Source organism: Hyperoodon ampullatus (assembly GCF_949752795.1).
Source record: "Hyperoodon ampullatus genome assembly, chromosome: 3".
NCBI classification, from domain to species: domain Eukaryota; kingdom Metazoa; phylum Chordata; class Mammalia; order Artiodactyla; family Ziphiidae; genus Hyperoodon; species Hyperoodon ampullatus.
Window position 1 is genome coordinate 60,604,926 of NC_136916.1, and position 18,625 is coordinate 60,623,550.

An 18,625-nucleotide genomic window follows, 5' to 3' on the forward strand; every position below is an offset into this window, starting at 1 on the left:
CTGGATTTTCTTCGGATCACCGGGGACTATAGATAACAGAATTCTCCACCAGACGCTGGGATTCCATATTCCCTTCCTTTTGATTTCTTGAAGGTTCCCACTTAAGGATTTGTCTTTGACACCTGAAAAGCCAGGCCCTGTATAGATCCTGTAGTCGGGTCCTTATTCTGGCATCAATCACATAATGTGGCCTGCAGAGACAAGCTGTGATATATCCCTAGATGTCTGTATCTGCTGAGTGATGAGTGAGACTTGTCTTTTTCTAGTTCAGTTCTGTTTAATGGGGGAACTTTTAAAATTTAAAACCTTTCAGGTCACATTGGTATCAATGTAAAAATCTTAAGCTATTTAGGAACTGACTAGGATTCTGCAAATTCCTCACATCAATAATTAATCTGACCAGTAACCTCCTAGGTCAACTGATGCCTTCATCTGCCTCTGATTAGATTTGTTTTTATGTTACTTCTGGTACTGGGGGGTAGGGAAAGAATCTATGGCAAAGGCAGTTCATGAGAACAAGAGAGCAAGGTATTTGGCTGGTCTTGGGTTTAACCGACTGAGCAACTTGTCTATTTTTCTTCCTATTCACCTGGGCAATCAGAATCAAAAGTGAGAGTCATAAAGCCACTATGTGTCAAAGCTAAGAGAATGCTTGAAGTCACAACAGATAGTGACTGTTTTACTGGATAGCTTAACAGTATGTGTGGCCCTGGTGGAATGCTTTGAGAAGACATATTACACATGGAGCTTTCTGTGATTGAAGTGCCTTAAATGTGCCCAGAGTTTCTGATAAATAAACAGATTACATTCATCGTCCAAATCAGAGAAACTTGGACTGAGACAATCTCCATATCTTATGTATAATTTTCAAAATATTAAAAATATAATTCTCAGACCAATAGATGGTAACTACAGGCCAAAGTTTTAATTAACTCAATAGTGAGGGAACCGGTGGGATGACAAAGCTGGTTCAAAGGAGGATAAGAGACACTGATAAACAGTCAATGAAAAATAAATAATGCTGGAATAAGATTAAGTTATTGAACAGGTTAATATCCTACAAAGCACTAAACTCATAACACTATGGGTTATCTTTTCTATTAGACAGAACAAACTACATTCCTACTTGGCAAAAATTATCATTACATCTTATTAGTTTTCCACAATTTAGTATGTAATGTTACAGAGTTTGGGCTCTAGTTAGTTGTAAACACTCAGATGATCCTTAGGTAGGTTTGTTGACAGTGCATTGAAAGGACATGCAGTCATCCCTTTGCCTTATTTCCAAGTTTTGGTTATCAACACTTGAGTACACCCTTCATTCTATAATCACGTATCACAGTTTTACAAAACTGGTTTTTATACTATGTGTTTTTTACTTGAATATATTTTATTATTTACTTCTTCTCATGTCATTAAGGGTTCTTTGAAAATACAATTTTTAAGAGCTACATAATATATATGGATATATATAATAATTTACTTAATAGTTCCCTTTTGTTAGACTTACATTGTGTCCGTTGTGTATGTGTGTGTGTGTGTGTGTGTGTTGTGATGAATATCCTTGTCTATAAATCTTTGTCTGCACCTCTGATTGTTTCCCTAAGGAATTCTAAGATAGGCTTTAGTAGATGAGTTCACCCTCATAAAGCTTATATGAGGGGGGAATTGAGATTTGATGAGAAAAAAGTCTATATTTTAGGGTAAAAATCTATATTTTAGGGTGTGGCTCACAGTGTGATTCCAGGACCAGCAGCATCAACACCACCCAAGAACTTGTTAGAAATGCAAATTTTTAGATGCTATCCCAGAAACTCTGGAGGTAGGACTCAGCAATTTGTGTTTTTAGCAAGCCCTCCAGATGATTCTGATACACACAAAAGTTTGAGAACCACTGTTTTAGGGAACGTGAGCTTGGGAGTACAAAAGAATTGAATAAAAGTCTTCTCTAATACCTGTGAGGTCAAATTACTGTTAGAAAGCATCACTCTGTCCTAAGCCATATTTTTAGGGTACTGTAATTTTCTCCAGCCATTCTAGGTATTTCAAGAACAAAGCAGACAGAGGAATAATTTTGTTCAAAGTTTTGTCTGTTTTCCCATCTGGTTTAGCTGCTGTTATTATTATTATTATTATTATTATTATTATTATTATTATTATTCACTATTATTATTAGATTTAAGTGTAAGGTGAGATAATCTTAAATGCCTGAATGCCTGACTCTGGATGAAGGTTAATGAAGGATTCCCATGAGTCCAGAAGGATATTAATGGTTTGGATGAACTGATGTAGGGGTGTTCAGGGGTAGAGTGCTTTCTGGGAAAGGAGCAGATTCTGCCAGTGTTGTGGTGTGAGAAAGGGGACTGATGAAGGGGTTGTGGTCATAAGGGAGTGTGGGGTGTGTGTGTATGTGTGTGTGTGTGTGTGTGTGTGTGTGTGTGTGTGTATGAATGAATTAGAGAGAGAGAGAGATAAGGGAGAGAGGAAGAACTATAGTCGCTCTGTGATGGAACATAATAGGTGTAGATAAATATTTTTATAAATTAAATTGGATTGGATTGGTTGTGGTAATATAAGTCTGGATTTGGCTATGATATAAGATGCTGAGGTTAAATGGAGATAGAAATTCATGACGTTTAAGTGTGCGTTATCTTTACATAGTGATCAGCATATATGAAGCTTCAAGGTATGATCCAGGTTCTGGAAATATTTAAGAAGGTAGAAACGGTTCTTTGAGGCAATAAACAATGACAACAGAAATAAATAGTGATAGACAGATGATGATAAAGATGGATTGTATGACCTTCATTTTACCCTTTCTTTGCCATTGCTCCTTTCCCTCTACTGAATAATGGTAGTAGGAGAAAGTAGGATCTGTAGGAGGGAGAACAATAAAAGGGAAGTGGTTTTTTTTTTTTTTTTTTTTTTTTTTGGTACGCGGGCCTCTCACTGCTGTGGCCTCTCCCATTGCGGAGCACAGGCTCAGCGGCCATGGCTCACAGGCCCAGCCGCCCCGCGGCATGTGGGATCTTCCCAGACCGGGGAACGAACCTGCGTCCCCTGCATCAGCAGGCGGACTCTCAACAACTGCGCCACCAGGGAAGCCCCTTTGTTTTGTTTTTTTGTTAGAGGAGAGTCCAGTTGGAGGCAGTTGGACAGGTAAGGTAGCCATCGAAGATAGGAATGAGGGAGACAGTGGGTAGGCCCTAACCATTAGGGAACTTAAGAGGGGGTGTTTTATTTTATTTTATTATTTTTTTGATATTTATTTATTTGGTTGCGCTGGGTCTTATTTTCATCTGGTGGACTACTTAGTTGCAGCCCCAGGGCTCCTTAATTGCAGCTCGTGGGCTTCTTAGTTGCGGCTTGTGTGATCCTTAGTTGTGGCATGCAGACTCCTAGTTGTGGTTTGCATGTGGGATCTAGTTCCCTGACCAGGGATTGAAAACGGTCCCCCTGCATTGGGAGTGCAGAGTCTTATCCACTGCACCACCAGGGAAATCCCAAGGGGACATTTTAGAGATAAAAATTCTGTGTTTTTAAATATATAGCAACACTTCAGCTTTCACAAGATGGCCAATCAAAAATTCCAAATAAATATTCACAAATGGAGCAAGTCTAGTAGAAAGCATTTAGGTGGTATCCAATTTTTCTCAGTGATAAATAATCCTGTCATGAATGCCCTTGTACATAAAACTCATCCATTTAGTCAGTATGGGCATTCATTGATTAAAAGAATATTTGTTGGGTGCCTACTCAGTGCCAGGCATTATCATGAGTGCTGAGGATACAGCAGAGGGCATATCAAAGTTTCTGTCCTCTTGAAGATCACATTTTGGTTTGAGGAAGGAGATATAAAAATGTATACAATACATAATATAATTTTAGGCAAGGATAAATGCAATGAAGTCCATTAAAACAGGGAAAGGAGAGAATGATGGAGACAGGAAGGGAGAGCTTTTTTTTTTTTTTAACATCTTTGTTGGAGTATAACGGCTTTACAATTGTGTGTTAGTTTCTGCTTTATAACACAGTGAATCAGCTATACATATACATATATCCCATATCCCCTCCCTCTTGCGTCTCCCTCCCACCCTCCCTATCCCACCCCTCTAGGTGGTCACAAAGCACGGAGCTGATCTCCCTGTGCTATGTGGCTGCTTCCCACTATCTATCCATTTTACATTTGGTATTGTATATATGTCCGTGCCACTTTCTCACTTCATCCCAGCTTACCCTTCCCCCTCCCCGTGTGCTCAAGTCCATTCTCTATGTCTGCATCTTTATTCCTGTCCTGCCCCTAGGTTTTTCAGAACCATATTTTTCTTTAGATTCCATATATATGTGTTAGCATACTGTATTTGTTTTTCTCTTTCTGACTTACTTCACTCTGTACGACAAACTCTAGGTCCATCCACCTCACTACAAATAACTCAATTTCGTTTCTTTTTATGGCTGAGTAATATTCCATTTATATATGTGCCACATCTTCTTTATCCATTCATCTGTCAGTGGACACTTACATTGCTTCCATGTCCTGGCTATTGTAAATAGAGCTGCAATGAACATTGTGGTACATGACTCTTTTTGAAATATGGTTTTCTCAGGGTATATGCCCAGTAGTGGGATTGCTCGGTTGTATGGTAGTTCTATTTTTAGTTTTTAAAGGAACACCCATACTGTTCTCCATAGAGAACTGTGGCTGTATCAATTTACATTCCCACCAACAGTGCAAGAGGGTGCCCATTCCTCCACACCCTCTCTGGCATTTATTGTTTGTAGATTTTTTGATGATGGCCATTCTGACTGGTGTGAGTTGACCTCATTTTAGTTTGATTTGTATTTCTCTAATGATTGGTGATGTTGAACATCCTTTCATGTGTTTGTTGGCAATCTTCTTTAGAGAAATGTCTGTTTAGGCCTTCTGCCCATTTTTGGATTGGGTTGTTTGTTTTTTTGATATTGAGCTGCAGGAGCTGTTCGTAAATATTGGAAATTAAACCTTAGTCAGTTGCTTCATTTGCAAATATTTTCTCCTATTCTGAGGGTTGTCTTTTCGTCTTGTTTATGGTTTCCTTTGCTGTGCAAAAGCTTTTCAGTTTCATTAGGTCCCATTTGTTTATTTTTGCTTTTATTTCCATTTCTCTAGGAGGTGGGTCAAAAAGGATCTTGCTGTGATGTATGTCATAGAGTGTTCTGCCTCTGTTTTCCTCTAAGAGTTTGATAGTTTCTGGCCTTACATTTAGGTCTTCAATTGTATGGTGTTAGGGGGTGTTCTAATTTCATTCTTTTACATGTAGCTGTCCAGTTTTCCCAGCACCACTTATTGAAGAGGCTGTCTTTTCTCCATTGTATATTCTTGCCTCCTTTATCAAAGATAGGGTGACCATATGTGCTAGGGTTTGTCTCTGGGCTTTCTATCCTGTTCCATTGATCTATATTTCTGTTTTTGTGCCAGTACCATACTGTCTTGATTACTGCAGCTTTGTAGTATAGTCTGAAGTCTGGTAGCCTGATTCCTCCAGCTCCATTTTTCTTTCTCAAGATTGCTTTGGCTATTCGGGGTCTTTTGTTTTTCCATACATATTGTGCAATTTCTTGTTCTAGTTCTGTGGGAAATGCCACTGGTAGTTTGATAGGGATTGCATTGAATCTGTAGATTCCTTTGGGTAGTATAGTCATTTTCACAATGTTGATTCTTCCAATCCAAGAACATGGCATATCTCTCCATCTGTTGGTATCATCTTTAATTTCTTTCATCAGTGTCTTGTAGTTTTCTGCGTACAGGTCTTTTGTCTCCATAGGTAAGTTTATTCCTAGGTATTTTATTCTTTTTGTTGCAGTGGTAAATGGGAGTGTTTCCTTAATTTCTCTTTAAGATGTTTCATCATTAGTGTATAGGAATGCAAGAGATTTCTGTGCATTACTTTTGTATGCTGCTACTTTACCAGATTCATTGATTAGCTCTAGTAGTTTTCCAGTAGCATCTTTAGGATTCTCTATGTATAGTGTCATGTCATCTGCAAACAGTGACAGTTTTACTTCTTCTTTTCTGATTTGGATTCCTTTTATTTCTTTTTCTTCTCTGATTCCTACGGCTAAAGCTTCCAAAACTATGTTGAATAATAGTGCTGAGACTGGACAACCTTGTCTTGTTCCTGATCTTAGTGGAAATGGTTTCAGTTTTTCACCATTGAGAACGATGTTGGCTGTGGGTTTGTCCTATATGGCCTTTATTATGTTGATGTAAGTACCCTCTATGCCTACTTTCTGGAGGGTTTTTTTCATAAATGGGTGTTGAATTTGTCAAAAGCTTCCTCTGCATCTATTGAGATGATCATATGGTTTTTCTCTTTCAATTTGTTAATATGGTGTATCACATTGATTGATTTGCATATATTGAAGAATCCTTGCATTCCTGGGATAAACCCCACTTGATCATGCTGTATGATCCTCTTAATGTGCTGTTGGATTCTGTTTGCTAGTGTTTTGTTGAGGATTTTTGCATCTATGTTCATCAGTGATATTGGCCTGTAGTTTTCTTTGAGACATCTTTGTCTGGTTTTGGAATCAGGGTGATGGTGGCCTCGTAGAGTGAATTTGGGAGTGTTCGTCCCTCTGCTATATTTTGGAAGAGTTTGAGAAGGATAGGTGTTAGCTCTTCTCTAAATGTCTGATAGAATTTGCCTGTGAAGCCATCTGGCCCTGGGCTTTTGTTTGTTGGAACATTATTAATCACAGTCTCAATTTCAGTTCTTGTGATTGGTCTGTTCATATTATCTATTTCTTCCTGGTTCAGTCTCGGAAGGTTGTGCTTTTCTAAGAATTTGTCCATTTCTTCCAGGTTGTCCACTTTATTAGCATATAGTTGCTTGTAGTACTCTCTCATGATCCTTTGTTTTTCTGCAGTGTCTGTTGTTACTTCTCCTTTTTCATTTCTTAGTCTATTGATTTGAGTCATCTCACTTTTTTTCTTGATGAGTCTGGCTAATGGTTTATAAGTTTTGTTTATCTTCTCAAAGAACAAGCTTTTAGTTTTATTGATCTTTGCTATTGTTTCCTTCATTTCTTTTTCATTTATTTCTGATCTGATCTTTATGATTTCCTTCCTTCTGCTAACTTTGGAGTTATTTTGTTCTTCTTTCTCTAATTGCTTTAGGTGTAAGGTTAGGTTGTTTATTTGAGATGTTTCTTGTTTCTTGAGGTAGGATTGTGTTGCTATAAACTTCCCTCTTAGAACTGCTTTTACTCCATCCCATAGGTTTTAGGTCATCGTGTTTTCATTGTCATTTGTTTCCAGATATTTTTTGATTTCCTGTTTGATTTCTTCAGTGATCTGTTGGTTATTTAGTAGTATATTGTTTAGCCTCCATGTGTTTGTATTTTTTACAGATTTCTTCCTGTAATTGATATCTAGTCTCATAGCATTGTGGTCAGAGGAGATACTTGATACGATTTCAATTTTCTTAAATTTACCGAGGCTTGATTTGTGACCCATGATATGATCTATCCTGGAGAATGTTCCATGAGCACTTGAGAAGAAAGTGTATTCTGTTGTTTTTGGATGGAATGTCCTATAAATGTCGATTAAGTCCATCTTGTTTAATGTATCATTTAAAACATGTGTTTCCTTATTTATTTTCATTTTGGTTGATCTGTCCATTGGTGAAAGTGGAGTGTTAAAGTCCCCTACTATGATTGTGTTACTGTCAACTTCCCCTTTTATGGCTGTCAGCATTTGCCTTACATATTGAGGTGCTCCTATGTTGGGTGCATAAACATTTACAATTGTTATATCTTCTTCTTGGATAGATCCCTTGATCATTATGTAGTGTTCTTCTTTGTCTCTTGTAATAGTCTTTATTTTAAAGTCTATTTTGTCTGATATGAGAATTGCTACTCCAGCTATCTTTTGATTTCCATTTGCATGGAATATCTTTTTCCATCCCCTCACTTTCAGTCTGTATGTGTCCCTAGGTCTGAATTGGGTCTTTTGTAGACAGCATATATACGGGTCTTGGTTTTGTATCCATGCAACCAGTCTGTGTCTCGGTGGGATCATTTAATCCATTTACATTTAAGGTAATTAACGATATGTATGTTCCTATTCCCATTTTCTTAATTGTTTTGGGTTTATTATTGTAGGCCTTTTCCTCCTCTTGTGTTTCCTGCCTCGAGAAGTTCCTTTAGCATTTGTTGTAAAGCTGCTTTAGTGGTGCTGAATTCTCTTAGCTTTTGCTTATCTGTAAAGCTTTTAATTTTCTGCCGAATCTGAATGAGATTCTTGCTGGGTAGAGGAATATTGGTTGTAGGTTTTTCCCTTTCATCAAATATGTCCTGCCACTCCCTTTTGGCTTGCAGAGTTTCTGCTGAAAGTTCAGCTGTTAACCTTATGGGGATTCCCTTGTATGTTATTTGTTGTTTTTCCCTTGCTGCTTTTAATATTTTTTCTTTGTATTTAATTTTTGATATTTGATTAATATGTGTTTTGGCGTGTTTCTCCTTGGATTTATCCTGTATGGGACTCTCTGCACTGCCTGGAGTTGATTGACTATTTCCTTTCCCATATTAGGGAAATTTTCGACTCTAATCTCTTCAGTTATTTTCTCAGTCCCTTTCTTTTTCTCCTCTTCTTCTGGGACCTCTATAATTCATATATTGGTGTATTTAATGTTGTCCCAGAGGTCTCTAAGACTGTCCTCAATTCTTTTCATTCTTTTTTCTTTATTCTGCTCTGCAGTAGTTATTTCCACTATTTTATCTTCCAGGTCACTTATCCGTTCTTCTGCCTCAGTTATTCTGCTACTGATTTCTTCTAAAGAATTTTTAATTTAATTTATTGTGTTGTTCATCGTTGTTTGTTTGCTCTTTAGTTCTTCTAGGTCCTTGTTAAACGTTTCTTGTATTTTCTCCATTCTGTTTCCAAGATTTTGGATCATCTTTACTATCATTACTCTGATTTCCTTTTCAGGTAGACTGCCTCCTTCCTCTTCATTTGTTTGGTGTGGTGGGTTTTTACCTTGCTCCTTCATCTGCTGTGTGTTTCTCTGTCTTCTCATTTTGCTTTACTCACTGTGTTTGGGAGCTCCTTTTCCCAGGTTGCATGTTCGTAGTTCCCATTGTTTTTGTTGTCTGCCCCCAGTGGCTACGGTTGGTTCAGTGGGTGATGTAGGCTTCCTGGTGGAGGGGACTGGTGCCTGTGTTCTGGTGGATGAAGCTGGATATTGTCTTTCTGGTGGGCAGGACCATGCCTGGTACTGTGTTTTGGGGTGTCTGTGACCTTATTATGATTTTAGGCAGCCCCTGTGCTAATGGGTGGGGTTGTGCTCCTGTCTTGCTAGTTGTTTGGCATAGGGTGTCCAGCACTGTAGCCTGCTGGTCGTTGAGTGGAGCTGGGTCTTAGCGTTGAGATGGAGATCTCTGGGAGAGCTTTTGCCATTTGATATTACATGGAACTGGGAGGTCTCTGGTGGACCAGTGTCGTGAACTCGGCTCTCCCATCTCAGAGTCACAGGCCTGACACCCGGCCAGAGCACCAAGACCCTGTAAGAAAGAAAGACAGACAGAGAGACAGAGAGAGAGACAGAGAGAGAGAGGGAGAGAGAGAGGGAGGGAGGGAGGTAGGGAGGGAGGAATGAAGGAAGCAAGGAAGAAAGGAAGGAAGGAAGAAAGAAGGAAGGAAGGAAATAAAGTTATTAAAATAAAAAAATAATTTAAAAATTATTACAAATTAAAAAATTAAAGTAATAATAAAAAGAAAGAAAGAAGAGGGCAACCAAACCAAGAAACAAATCCACCAATGATAACCAGTGCTAAAAACTATACTAATAAAAAGAAAAAACGGACTGACAGAACCCTAGAACAAATGGTAAAGCAAAGCTATACATATAAAATCACAAAAAGAAGTATACTCAAACGATAGCAAAGATCAACCAAACTAAAAGCTGGTTCTTTGAGAAGATAAACAAAATTGACAAACCATTAGCCAGACTCATCAAGAAAAGAAGGGAGAAGACTCAAATCAGTAGAATTAGAAATGAAAAAGGAGAAGTAACAACTGACACTGCAGAAATACAAAAGATCATGAGAGATTACTATAAGCAACTCTATGCCAATAAAATGGACAACCTGGAAGAAATGGACAAATTCTTAGAAATGCACAACCTACCAAGACTGACTCAGGAAGAAATAGAAAATATGAATAGACCAATCACAAGCACTGAAATTGAAACTGTGATTAAAAACCTTCCATCAAACAAAAGCCCAGGACCAGATGGCTTCACAGGCGAATTCTATCAAACATTTAGAGAAGAGCTAACACCCATCCTTCTCAAACTCTTCCAAACAATATCAGAGGAAGGAACACTCCCAAACTCATTCTACGAGGCCACCATCACCTTGATACCAAAACCAGGCAAGGATGTCACAAAGAAAGAAAACTACAGGCCAATATCACTGATGAACATAGATGCAAAAATCCTCAACAAAATACTAGCAAACAGAATCCAACAGCACATTAAAAGGATCATACACCATGATCAAGTGGGGTTTATTCCAGGAATGCAAGGATTCTTCAATATACGCAAATCAATCAATGTGATACACCATATTAACAAGTTGAAGGAGAAAAACCATATGATCATCTCAATAGATGCAGAGAAAGCTTTCGACAAAATTCAACACCCATTTATGATAAAAACCCTGCAGAAAGTAGGCATAGAGGGAACTTTCCTCAACATAATAAAGGCCATATATGACAAACCCACAGCCAACATTGTCCTCAATGGTGAAAAACTGAAACCATTTCCACTAAGATCAGGAACAAGACAAGGCTGCCCACTCTCACCACTCTTGTTCAACATAGTTTTGGAAGTTTTAGCCACAGCAATCAGAGAAGAAAAGGAAATAAAAGGAATCCAAATTGGAAAAGAAGAAGTAAAGCTGTCACTGTTTGCAGATGACATGATACTATACATAGAGAATCCGAAAGATGCTACCGAAAAACTACTAGAGCTAATCAATGAATTTGGTAAAGTAGCAGGATACAAAATTAATGCACAGAAATCTCTGGCATTCCTGTACACTAATGATGAAAAATCTGAAAATGAAATCAAGAAAACACTCCCATTTACCATTGCAACAAAAAGAATAAAATATCTAGGAATAAACCTACCTAAGGAGACAAAAGACCTGTATGCAGAAAATTATAAGACACTGATGAAAGAAATTAAAGATGATATAAATAGATGGAGAGATATACCATGCTCCTGGATTGGAAGAATCAATATTGTGAAAATGACTCTACTACCCAAAGCAATCTACAGATTCAATGCAATCCCTATCAAACTACCACTGGCATTTTTCACAGAACTAGAACAAAAAAGTTCAAAATTTGTTTGGAAAAACAAAAGACCCTGAATAGCCAAAGCAATCTTGAGAACGAAAAACGGAGCTGGAGGAATCAGGCTGCCTGACTTCAGACTATACTACAAAGCTACAGTAATTAAGACAGTGTGGTACTGGCATAAAAACAGAAAGATAGATCAGTGGATCAGGATAGAAAGCCCAGAGATAAACCCACGCACATATGGCCAACTTATCTTTGATAAAGGAGGCAGGAATGTACAGTGGAGAAAGGACAGCCTCTTCAATAAGTGGTGCTGGGAAAACTGGACAGGGACATGTAAAAGTATGAGATTAGATCATTCCCTAACACCATACACAAAAATAAGCTCAAAATGGATTAAAGACCTAAATGTAAGGCCAGAAACTATCAAACTCTTAGAGGAAAACATAGGTAGAACACTCTATGACATAAATCACAGCAAGATCCTTTTGGACCCACCTCCTAGAGAAATGGAAATAAAAACAAAGATAAACAAATGGGACCTAATGAAACTTCAAAGCTTTTGCACAGCAAAGGAAACCATAAACAAGACCAAAAGACAACCCTCAGAATGGGAGAAAATATTTGCAAATGAAGCAAATGACAAAGGATTAATCTCCAAAATTTATAAACAGCTCATGCAGCTCAATAGCAAAAAAACAAACAACCCAATCCAAAAATGGGCAGAAGACTTAAATAGGCATTTCTCCAAAGAAGATATACAGACTGCCAACAAACACATGAAAGAATGCTCAACATCATTAATCATTAGAGAAATGCAAATCAAAACTACAATGAGATATCATCTCACACCAGTCAGAATGGCCATCATCAAGAAATCTAGAAACAATAAATGCTGGAGAGTGTGTGGAGAAAAGGGAACACTCTTGCACTGCTGGTGGGAATGTGAATTGGTACAGCCACTATGGAGAACAGTATGGAGGTTCCTTAAAAAACTAAAAATAGAACTACCATATGACCCAGCAATCCCACTACTAGGCATATACCCTGAGAAAACCATAATTCAAAAAGAGACATGTACCAAAATGTTCATTGCAGCTCTATTCACAATAGCCCGGAGCTGGAAACAACCTAAGTGTCCATCATCGGATGAATGGATAAAGAAGATGTGGCACATATATACAATGGAATATTACTCAGCCATAAAAAGAAACGAAACTGACCTATTTGTAATGAGGTGGATAGACCTAGAGTCTGTCATACAGAGTGAAGTAAGTCAGAAAGAGAAAGACAAATACCGTATGCTAACACATATATATGGAATTTAAAAAAAAAAAAAATGTCATGAAGAACCTAGGGGTAAAACGGGAATAAAGACACAGACCTACTTGAGAATGGACTTGAGGATATGGGGAAGGGGAAGGGTAAGCTGTGACAAAGGGAAAGAGAGGCATGGACATATATACACTACCAAACGTAAGGTAGATAGATAGTGGGAAGCAGCCGCAGAGCACAGGGAGATCAGCTCGGTGCTTTGTGACCGCCTGGAGGGGTGGGATGGGGAGGGTGGGAGGGAGGGAGATGCATGAGGGAGGGGATGTGGGAACAGATGTATATGTATGACTGATTCACTTTGTTATAAAGCAGAAACTAATAAAAAAAAAAAAAAAAAAAAAAAAAAAAAAAAAGAAGTATACTCATACACACTCACAAAAAGAGAAAAAGGAAAAAATATATATATCTATATATAAAAATAAAAGGAAGAGAGCAACCAAATCAATAAACAAGTCTACCAATGATAATAAACTGTAAATAGTAAACTAAGATAAACGTAAAACCAGAAACAAATTAGATGGAGAAAGCAAACCCCAAGTCTACAGTTGCTCCCATCGTCCACAGCCTTAATTTTAGGATGATTCGTTGTCTATTCAGGTATTCCAGAGATGCGAGGTACATCAAGTTGATTGTGTAGATTTAATCCACTGCTCCTGAGGCTGCTGGGAGAGATTTCCCTTTCTCTTCTTTGTTCGCACAGTTCCTGGGGTTTCAGCTTTGGACTTGGACCTGCCTCTGCGTGTAGGTCGCCTGAGGCCATCTGCTCTTTGCTCAGACAGCATGGAGTTAACGTAGCGGCTGATTAGGGGGCTCTGGTTCACTCAGGCCATGGGGAGGGAGGGGTATGGAATGCGGGGTGAGCCTGTGGTGGCAGAGGCCAATGTGGCATTGCAACAGCCTGAGGCGTGCTGTGTGTTCTCCCGGGGAAGTTGTCCCTGGATCACGGGACCCTTGCCATGGTAGGCTGCACAAGCTCCCAGGAGGGGAGGTTGCCTAGTGACCTGTGCTTGCACCTAGGCTCATTGGTGGCTGCAGCAGCAGCCTTAGTGTTTCATGCCCGTCTCTGGTGTCCGAGCTGATAGCTGCGCCTTGCGCCCATCTCTGGAGTTCGTCTAGGCGGTGCTCTGAATCCCCTCTCCTCGTGCACACAGAAACAATGGTCTCTTGCCTCTTAGGCAGTTCCAGACTTTTTTCTCGGACTCCCTCCCACCTAGCTGTGGTGCACTAGATCCCCTTCTGGGATCTGACCTTTGAAGCCCAAGCCTCAACTCCCATCCCCACCTGTCCCGGCAGGTGAGCAGACAAGCCTCTCTGGCTGGTGAGTGCTTGTTGGCACCAATCCACTGTGTGGGAATCTCTCTGCTTTGCCCTCTGCACCCCTGTTGCTGTGCTCTCCTCCATGGCTCCGAGGCTTCCCCCCACCACCCCCCATCTCCGCCAGTGAAGGGGCTTCCTAGTGTGTGGAAACTTTTCCTCCTTCACAGCTCCCTCCCACTGGTGCAGGTCCCGTCCCTATTCTTTTGTCTCTGTTTATTCTTTTTTCTTTTGCCCTACCCAGGTACACGGGGATTTTCTTGCATTTTGGGAAGTCTGAGTTCTCTGCCAGCATTCAGTAGGTGTTCTGTAGGAGTTGTTCCACATGTAGATGTATTTCTGATGTATTTGTGGGGAGGAAGGTGATCTCTACATCTTACTCCTCCACCATCTTGAAGGTCTCCTCAAGAGCTCTTTTGGTTAGGGTCATCTGGAAAGGCTGCTCTGAGAAGATATTTGAGCCAAGACTTGAATAACATGAAGGAGTGAACCAACCATGTGAAGTTCTGGGGGAAGAACATTAAGGAAGAAGGAACAGCAAGGGTAAACACCCCAGGCAGAAATGAATTTGTCAAGTTAGAGATGGCAAGAAAGCTCCTGTGGCTGGAGCAGAGTGACTGGGTACGCTGGAGTCTTTGTAGGAGATAAGCTGGAGGAAGAGTCAGTAGTCAGAGAGTTTAGAGCCTTGAGGACTGAGGTAAGGAATTTAGGCTGTATTCTAAGGTGAAAGGAATTGCCTTCAATAAGTGCTAAAGTTCCTAGAAGTAGAATTCTTCTTTCCTAAAGATAGGACTTTCAAGCTGACTTTGGGACATTTCCCCAATGGGACTGCATCTTTTTTTTTTTTTTTTTTTTTGCGGTACACGGGCCTCTCACTGTTGTGGCCTCTCCCGTTGTGGAGCACAGGCTCTGGACGCACAGGCTCAGCGGCCATGGCTCACAGGCCCAGCCGCTCCGCGGCATGTGGGATCTTCCCGGACCGGGGCATGAACCCACGTCCCCTGCATCGGCAGGCGGACTCTCAACCACTGCTCCACCAGGGAAGCCTGGGACTGCATCTTTAACATTATAATTAAAATCAATGAAAAAAAGGTTTTAGTATACAATTTTATATAATTTCTCTCTATATATATTTCTATGTCTGTCTGTCTGTCTATCTGCCTGCCTATCTACCTATCTAGAGAGAATAAATGAAAATGAGTTATGCCTTAGAGTTTTTGATTTACAATAGATGTGGTACATCTGTATTTCTACTCTACTTACTCTGATTTTCAGAATCAAGAAAATCTCAAATCTGGAGAATCTAAAAAGCTTAGATGTCTTGGACCTTCATGGAAATCAGGTATTGTTAAAGCCCTTTCATTTCTTTCTTATTTGAAAAAGCTCTAGGAAATTTCATATAAAAGTTTTAAGAATTATACTTGTGTGGAATTTTTCCAGAGTTACTTTACTGATTCACTGAAATTAGCTATGGTATTAAGCTCATTTATATAAGGTTTGGTAATTCCTCAGTGGTAAGTGACAGATGAAACTTATAAAACATTTAGAATTCTTATAGTTATGACAATTTTGATTCTTATTTAGTCTTTTATTAACTTATAGCCAACCCCAACCCAAGAACTAGAATATTACTAATGATTTTCTTCTACTTAAGTGTTCCTTCTTTATTCCAAGACAACACTATTCTGGATTTCACATTTATCATTCTTTTACTGGTGTTTTTAGTTGGTTTCATCACATATATAAGTGTCTAAATAATATATTGTTTAGTAGTATTGTCTTTTAATTTAAAAAAAAAGGTGTCAAACTATATATTGTCATCCACTGTTTGCTTTTTGGATAAAACATTATGTTACTGAGGTTCATCTATTTTGATTACATAGCTGTAGTTTATCTTTATTGTTGTATGTTCCATGGTTTGATTACACAAAAACCTTTTTCTCCATTTTATTATTGATAAACATTTGGGTTGATTCCTTTTTGTTTGGTTGGGTTTTTTTTGTTTCCTATTAGGATAGTACTTCTAAGAACATTCTTGTACATGTTTCTTCCATACATCATATGTACTCTACGGTATATATCTAGGAGTGAAACTGATGGGTCACAGGTTATTTAAATGTGTAACTTTAAACGTTAATGCCAAATTGTCTTCCAAAGTGATTGTACCAGTTTATACTCCCACCAGTAACACATAATAGATCCTGTTGCTTCACATCCTTTTCAACATTTGGAATTTTCAGACTTCTTAATTTTTGCCAATTGAATTGGTATAAAGTGGTGTCCCCTTATGATTTTGATTTATAATTCCCTGATTATTATATAACCTGGGATCATTATTCCATTCGATTAGTTTGTCTACCCATACATTTGTCTGTCTTAATTTCTCTGTCTGGTTTGTTATGTTCCCTCTCCTTATTCTTCTCTTGCAGAGCATCTTGGCTGTTTTTTAACCCTTTGCTCTTACATTTAAATTTTAGTCTTTGCAATATGAGTACTTATTTATAAATAGCTACATGAGCTACATACTCATGCAGAAGGTAAAACCTCTCCTGAGGTGGTAAGTGTACATGGTGGGGTGATCTGGGAGTCCCTGCCTGTTGAGAACAAATCTCCCACTTGCAGTTGGTCAGGTGTAAACCTCAGTGTGATCTCTTTAGGCCTTCTAATAGCTGTTATTCCTAATCATTTTGTTGAAAAGCTAATATAATTAATAAAACCTTGATAGATGTATTAGATAGGCCACATCTGCTAGGTTCTAATCTCATCCCAGCCGCATCTATATGTCTGCCTGTGTGTGCACTCAGAGGGAGGAATGTTGATGCCTGGGAATTGTCCAGCTCTGCAGGCTGGTTAGTATCACTTTAGTAGAGGGAAAGTTACCCAGTTAGTTAGATGGTGGTGGAAGAGGAAGAAGAATTAGTCTTGTCAGTAAGAGAGCATCATATATAAAGGCACTGAGATTAAAAACAACATGATAAGTATGTTTTACTGCTGGAGAATTTAGCACATGTTGAGGGATGGTGAGAGATGAGGCAAGAGAGGTAGGTTTAAGGCCAGACTGTGGAAGGCTTTATATGCCATAATAAGGAATTGCTATTTTATCTTTCTGTAACCCACTATTTTAAATGCTATTCATCAGTATAAGTGAAACATTTTATGGTAGCAATATTTTTCTTAAGTTTATTTTAAAATGTATATATGAAAAATAAGCATTTATGTGGTTTTTATATTATAATATACCTTTAAGAATTCATGGGCATTACCCAAGATCTATAAGAGCAACTGGTAAATGGATAATGTATCACTTGGTCTAAATATTAGACCAAGTCACCTTGTTACCTTGTTAGCTGACCTGTGTTATGTGTTATGTGTTAAATGAAAATCTGAGTCTTGTTTCAAATATTTAAATCCAATAAACAAAAATTTGGAGTATTTCAAAGCAAAGACAGTCTTGGTGACTAAAAAGTCAGGAGATACACTATTCAAGTTGAAACAACGTGCAACTCTAAAAAAATAGCATCAGGTAGTTAAAAAACTAAAAGAAAATTAAATGACTACTTTTTGTGTTTTGAATTTACTTCCATTGGAAATAAAAATGATACATGATGTACATTGTGAAATGAAATATAATTGGTTTATGGATGTGAAAACATTGATAGGAATAGTGATAGTGTTCAAGAAACAGATTGGGGAATGTAAAGAGCTAAGGGGAGGTGAAACTGGAAACAGAGAACAGCTGAGAGACTAATTCAATAATCTTGGTGAGAAGTGATGGCAACTTAAAGTTGTAGCGATAGGGCTATAACAAGGGGGCAGATTGGATAAATATTTAAAAAGTAAAAACATTAAGATTTAGCAATTGATTGTATGTGAGTAGTAAAGAATACAGAGGAATATGAGAGGTTGACTCTCAGTTTATGACCTAGATTTTTTTTTTTGTCTACCAGAAAATGTTCTCTTGGTAAACGCTTGCTTTAACATGGACACAAATGTGCTTCAAAAAGAATCTTTTCTTTCAGTGACATCTTTTCCTTCAGGGAGAGCTGGCTCTTTCTGTGGTTGCTTGCCTGAAAGCAGATGTCTTTCCTATTGCTGAGTAGGAAGGTTGTCTTTATCCAGATAGAGCAGTCTGGGTTACTAGTATACACATACATAAGACTGGAGTATCCAGCTTTCCTAGACGTACTAAAAAGCTCTGCTGTCTACCTTGAGACTCTCTCTTATCAGTGTGACCCAAGATTAGGCTTTTGAACATTCCTATCATCTCTTCTTCTGGCTGTGAAATTTATTAACTGATCAAGAACTCTGCTCTCACCCTACACCACCTTTTTTCTGAAATTTCTGTCATTTGCTCTATGCCTGTGACTTTGTCCATGGCTGCAACACGTAACAGACTATTCCATCAGAGATACTGCACAAAATTCTGACCTGATTGCAAACCAAGAAGCTGAACAATATCCCCAGTGACTTTTTTAAAATTACAGATCGATACCTATATATAAGAGTTAACAACGTTTCTTTTCAGAGTGACCAAACTAAAATGTAGGCATTCTAATTATATGTCCCACCAGGACCAGATAGCATTGGAGAAAGGTAGTTTTCTAAAAGAAATGTCCCAGAATTATTAGC

General features: G+C 38.5%; 1 protein-coding gene across 6 annotated transcripts in view; it reads left to right on the top strand.

Moving 5' to 3' along the window:
• Positions 1–18,625, top strand: part of LRRC49 (leucine rich repeat containing 49) — a gene marked incomplete at both ends in the record, with an annotated part of 132,834 nt that overhangs the window by 13,732 nt on the left and 100,477 nt on the right. For all 6 annotated transcript variants that reach the window (XM_079699908.1, XM_079699905.1, XM_079699906.1 and 3 more), the window contains one exon: positions 15,272–15,338. In XM_079699908.1, the coding sequence (XP_079556034.1) occupies positions 15,272–15,338 (67 nt within the window). The remainder of the gene's footprint in view (positions 1–15,271; positions 15,339–18,625) is intronic.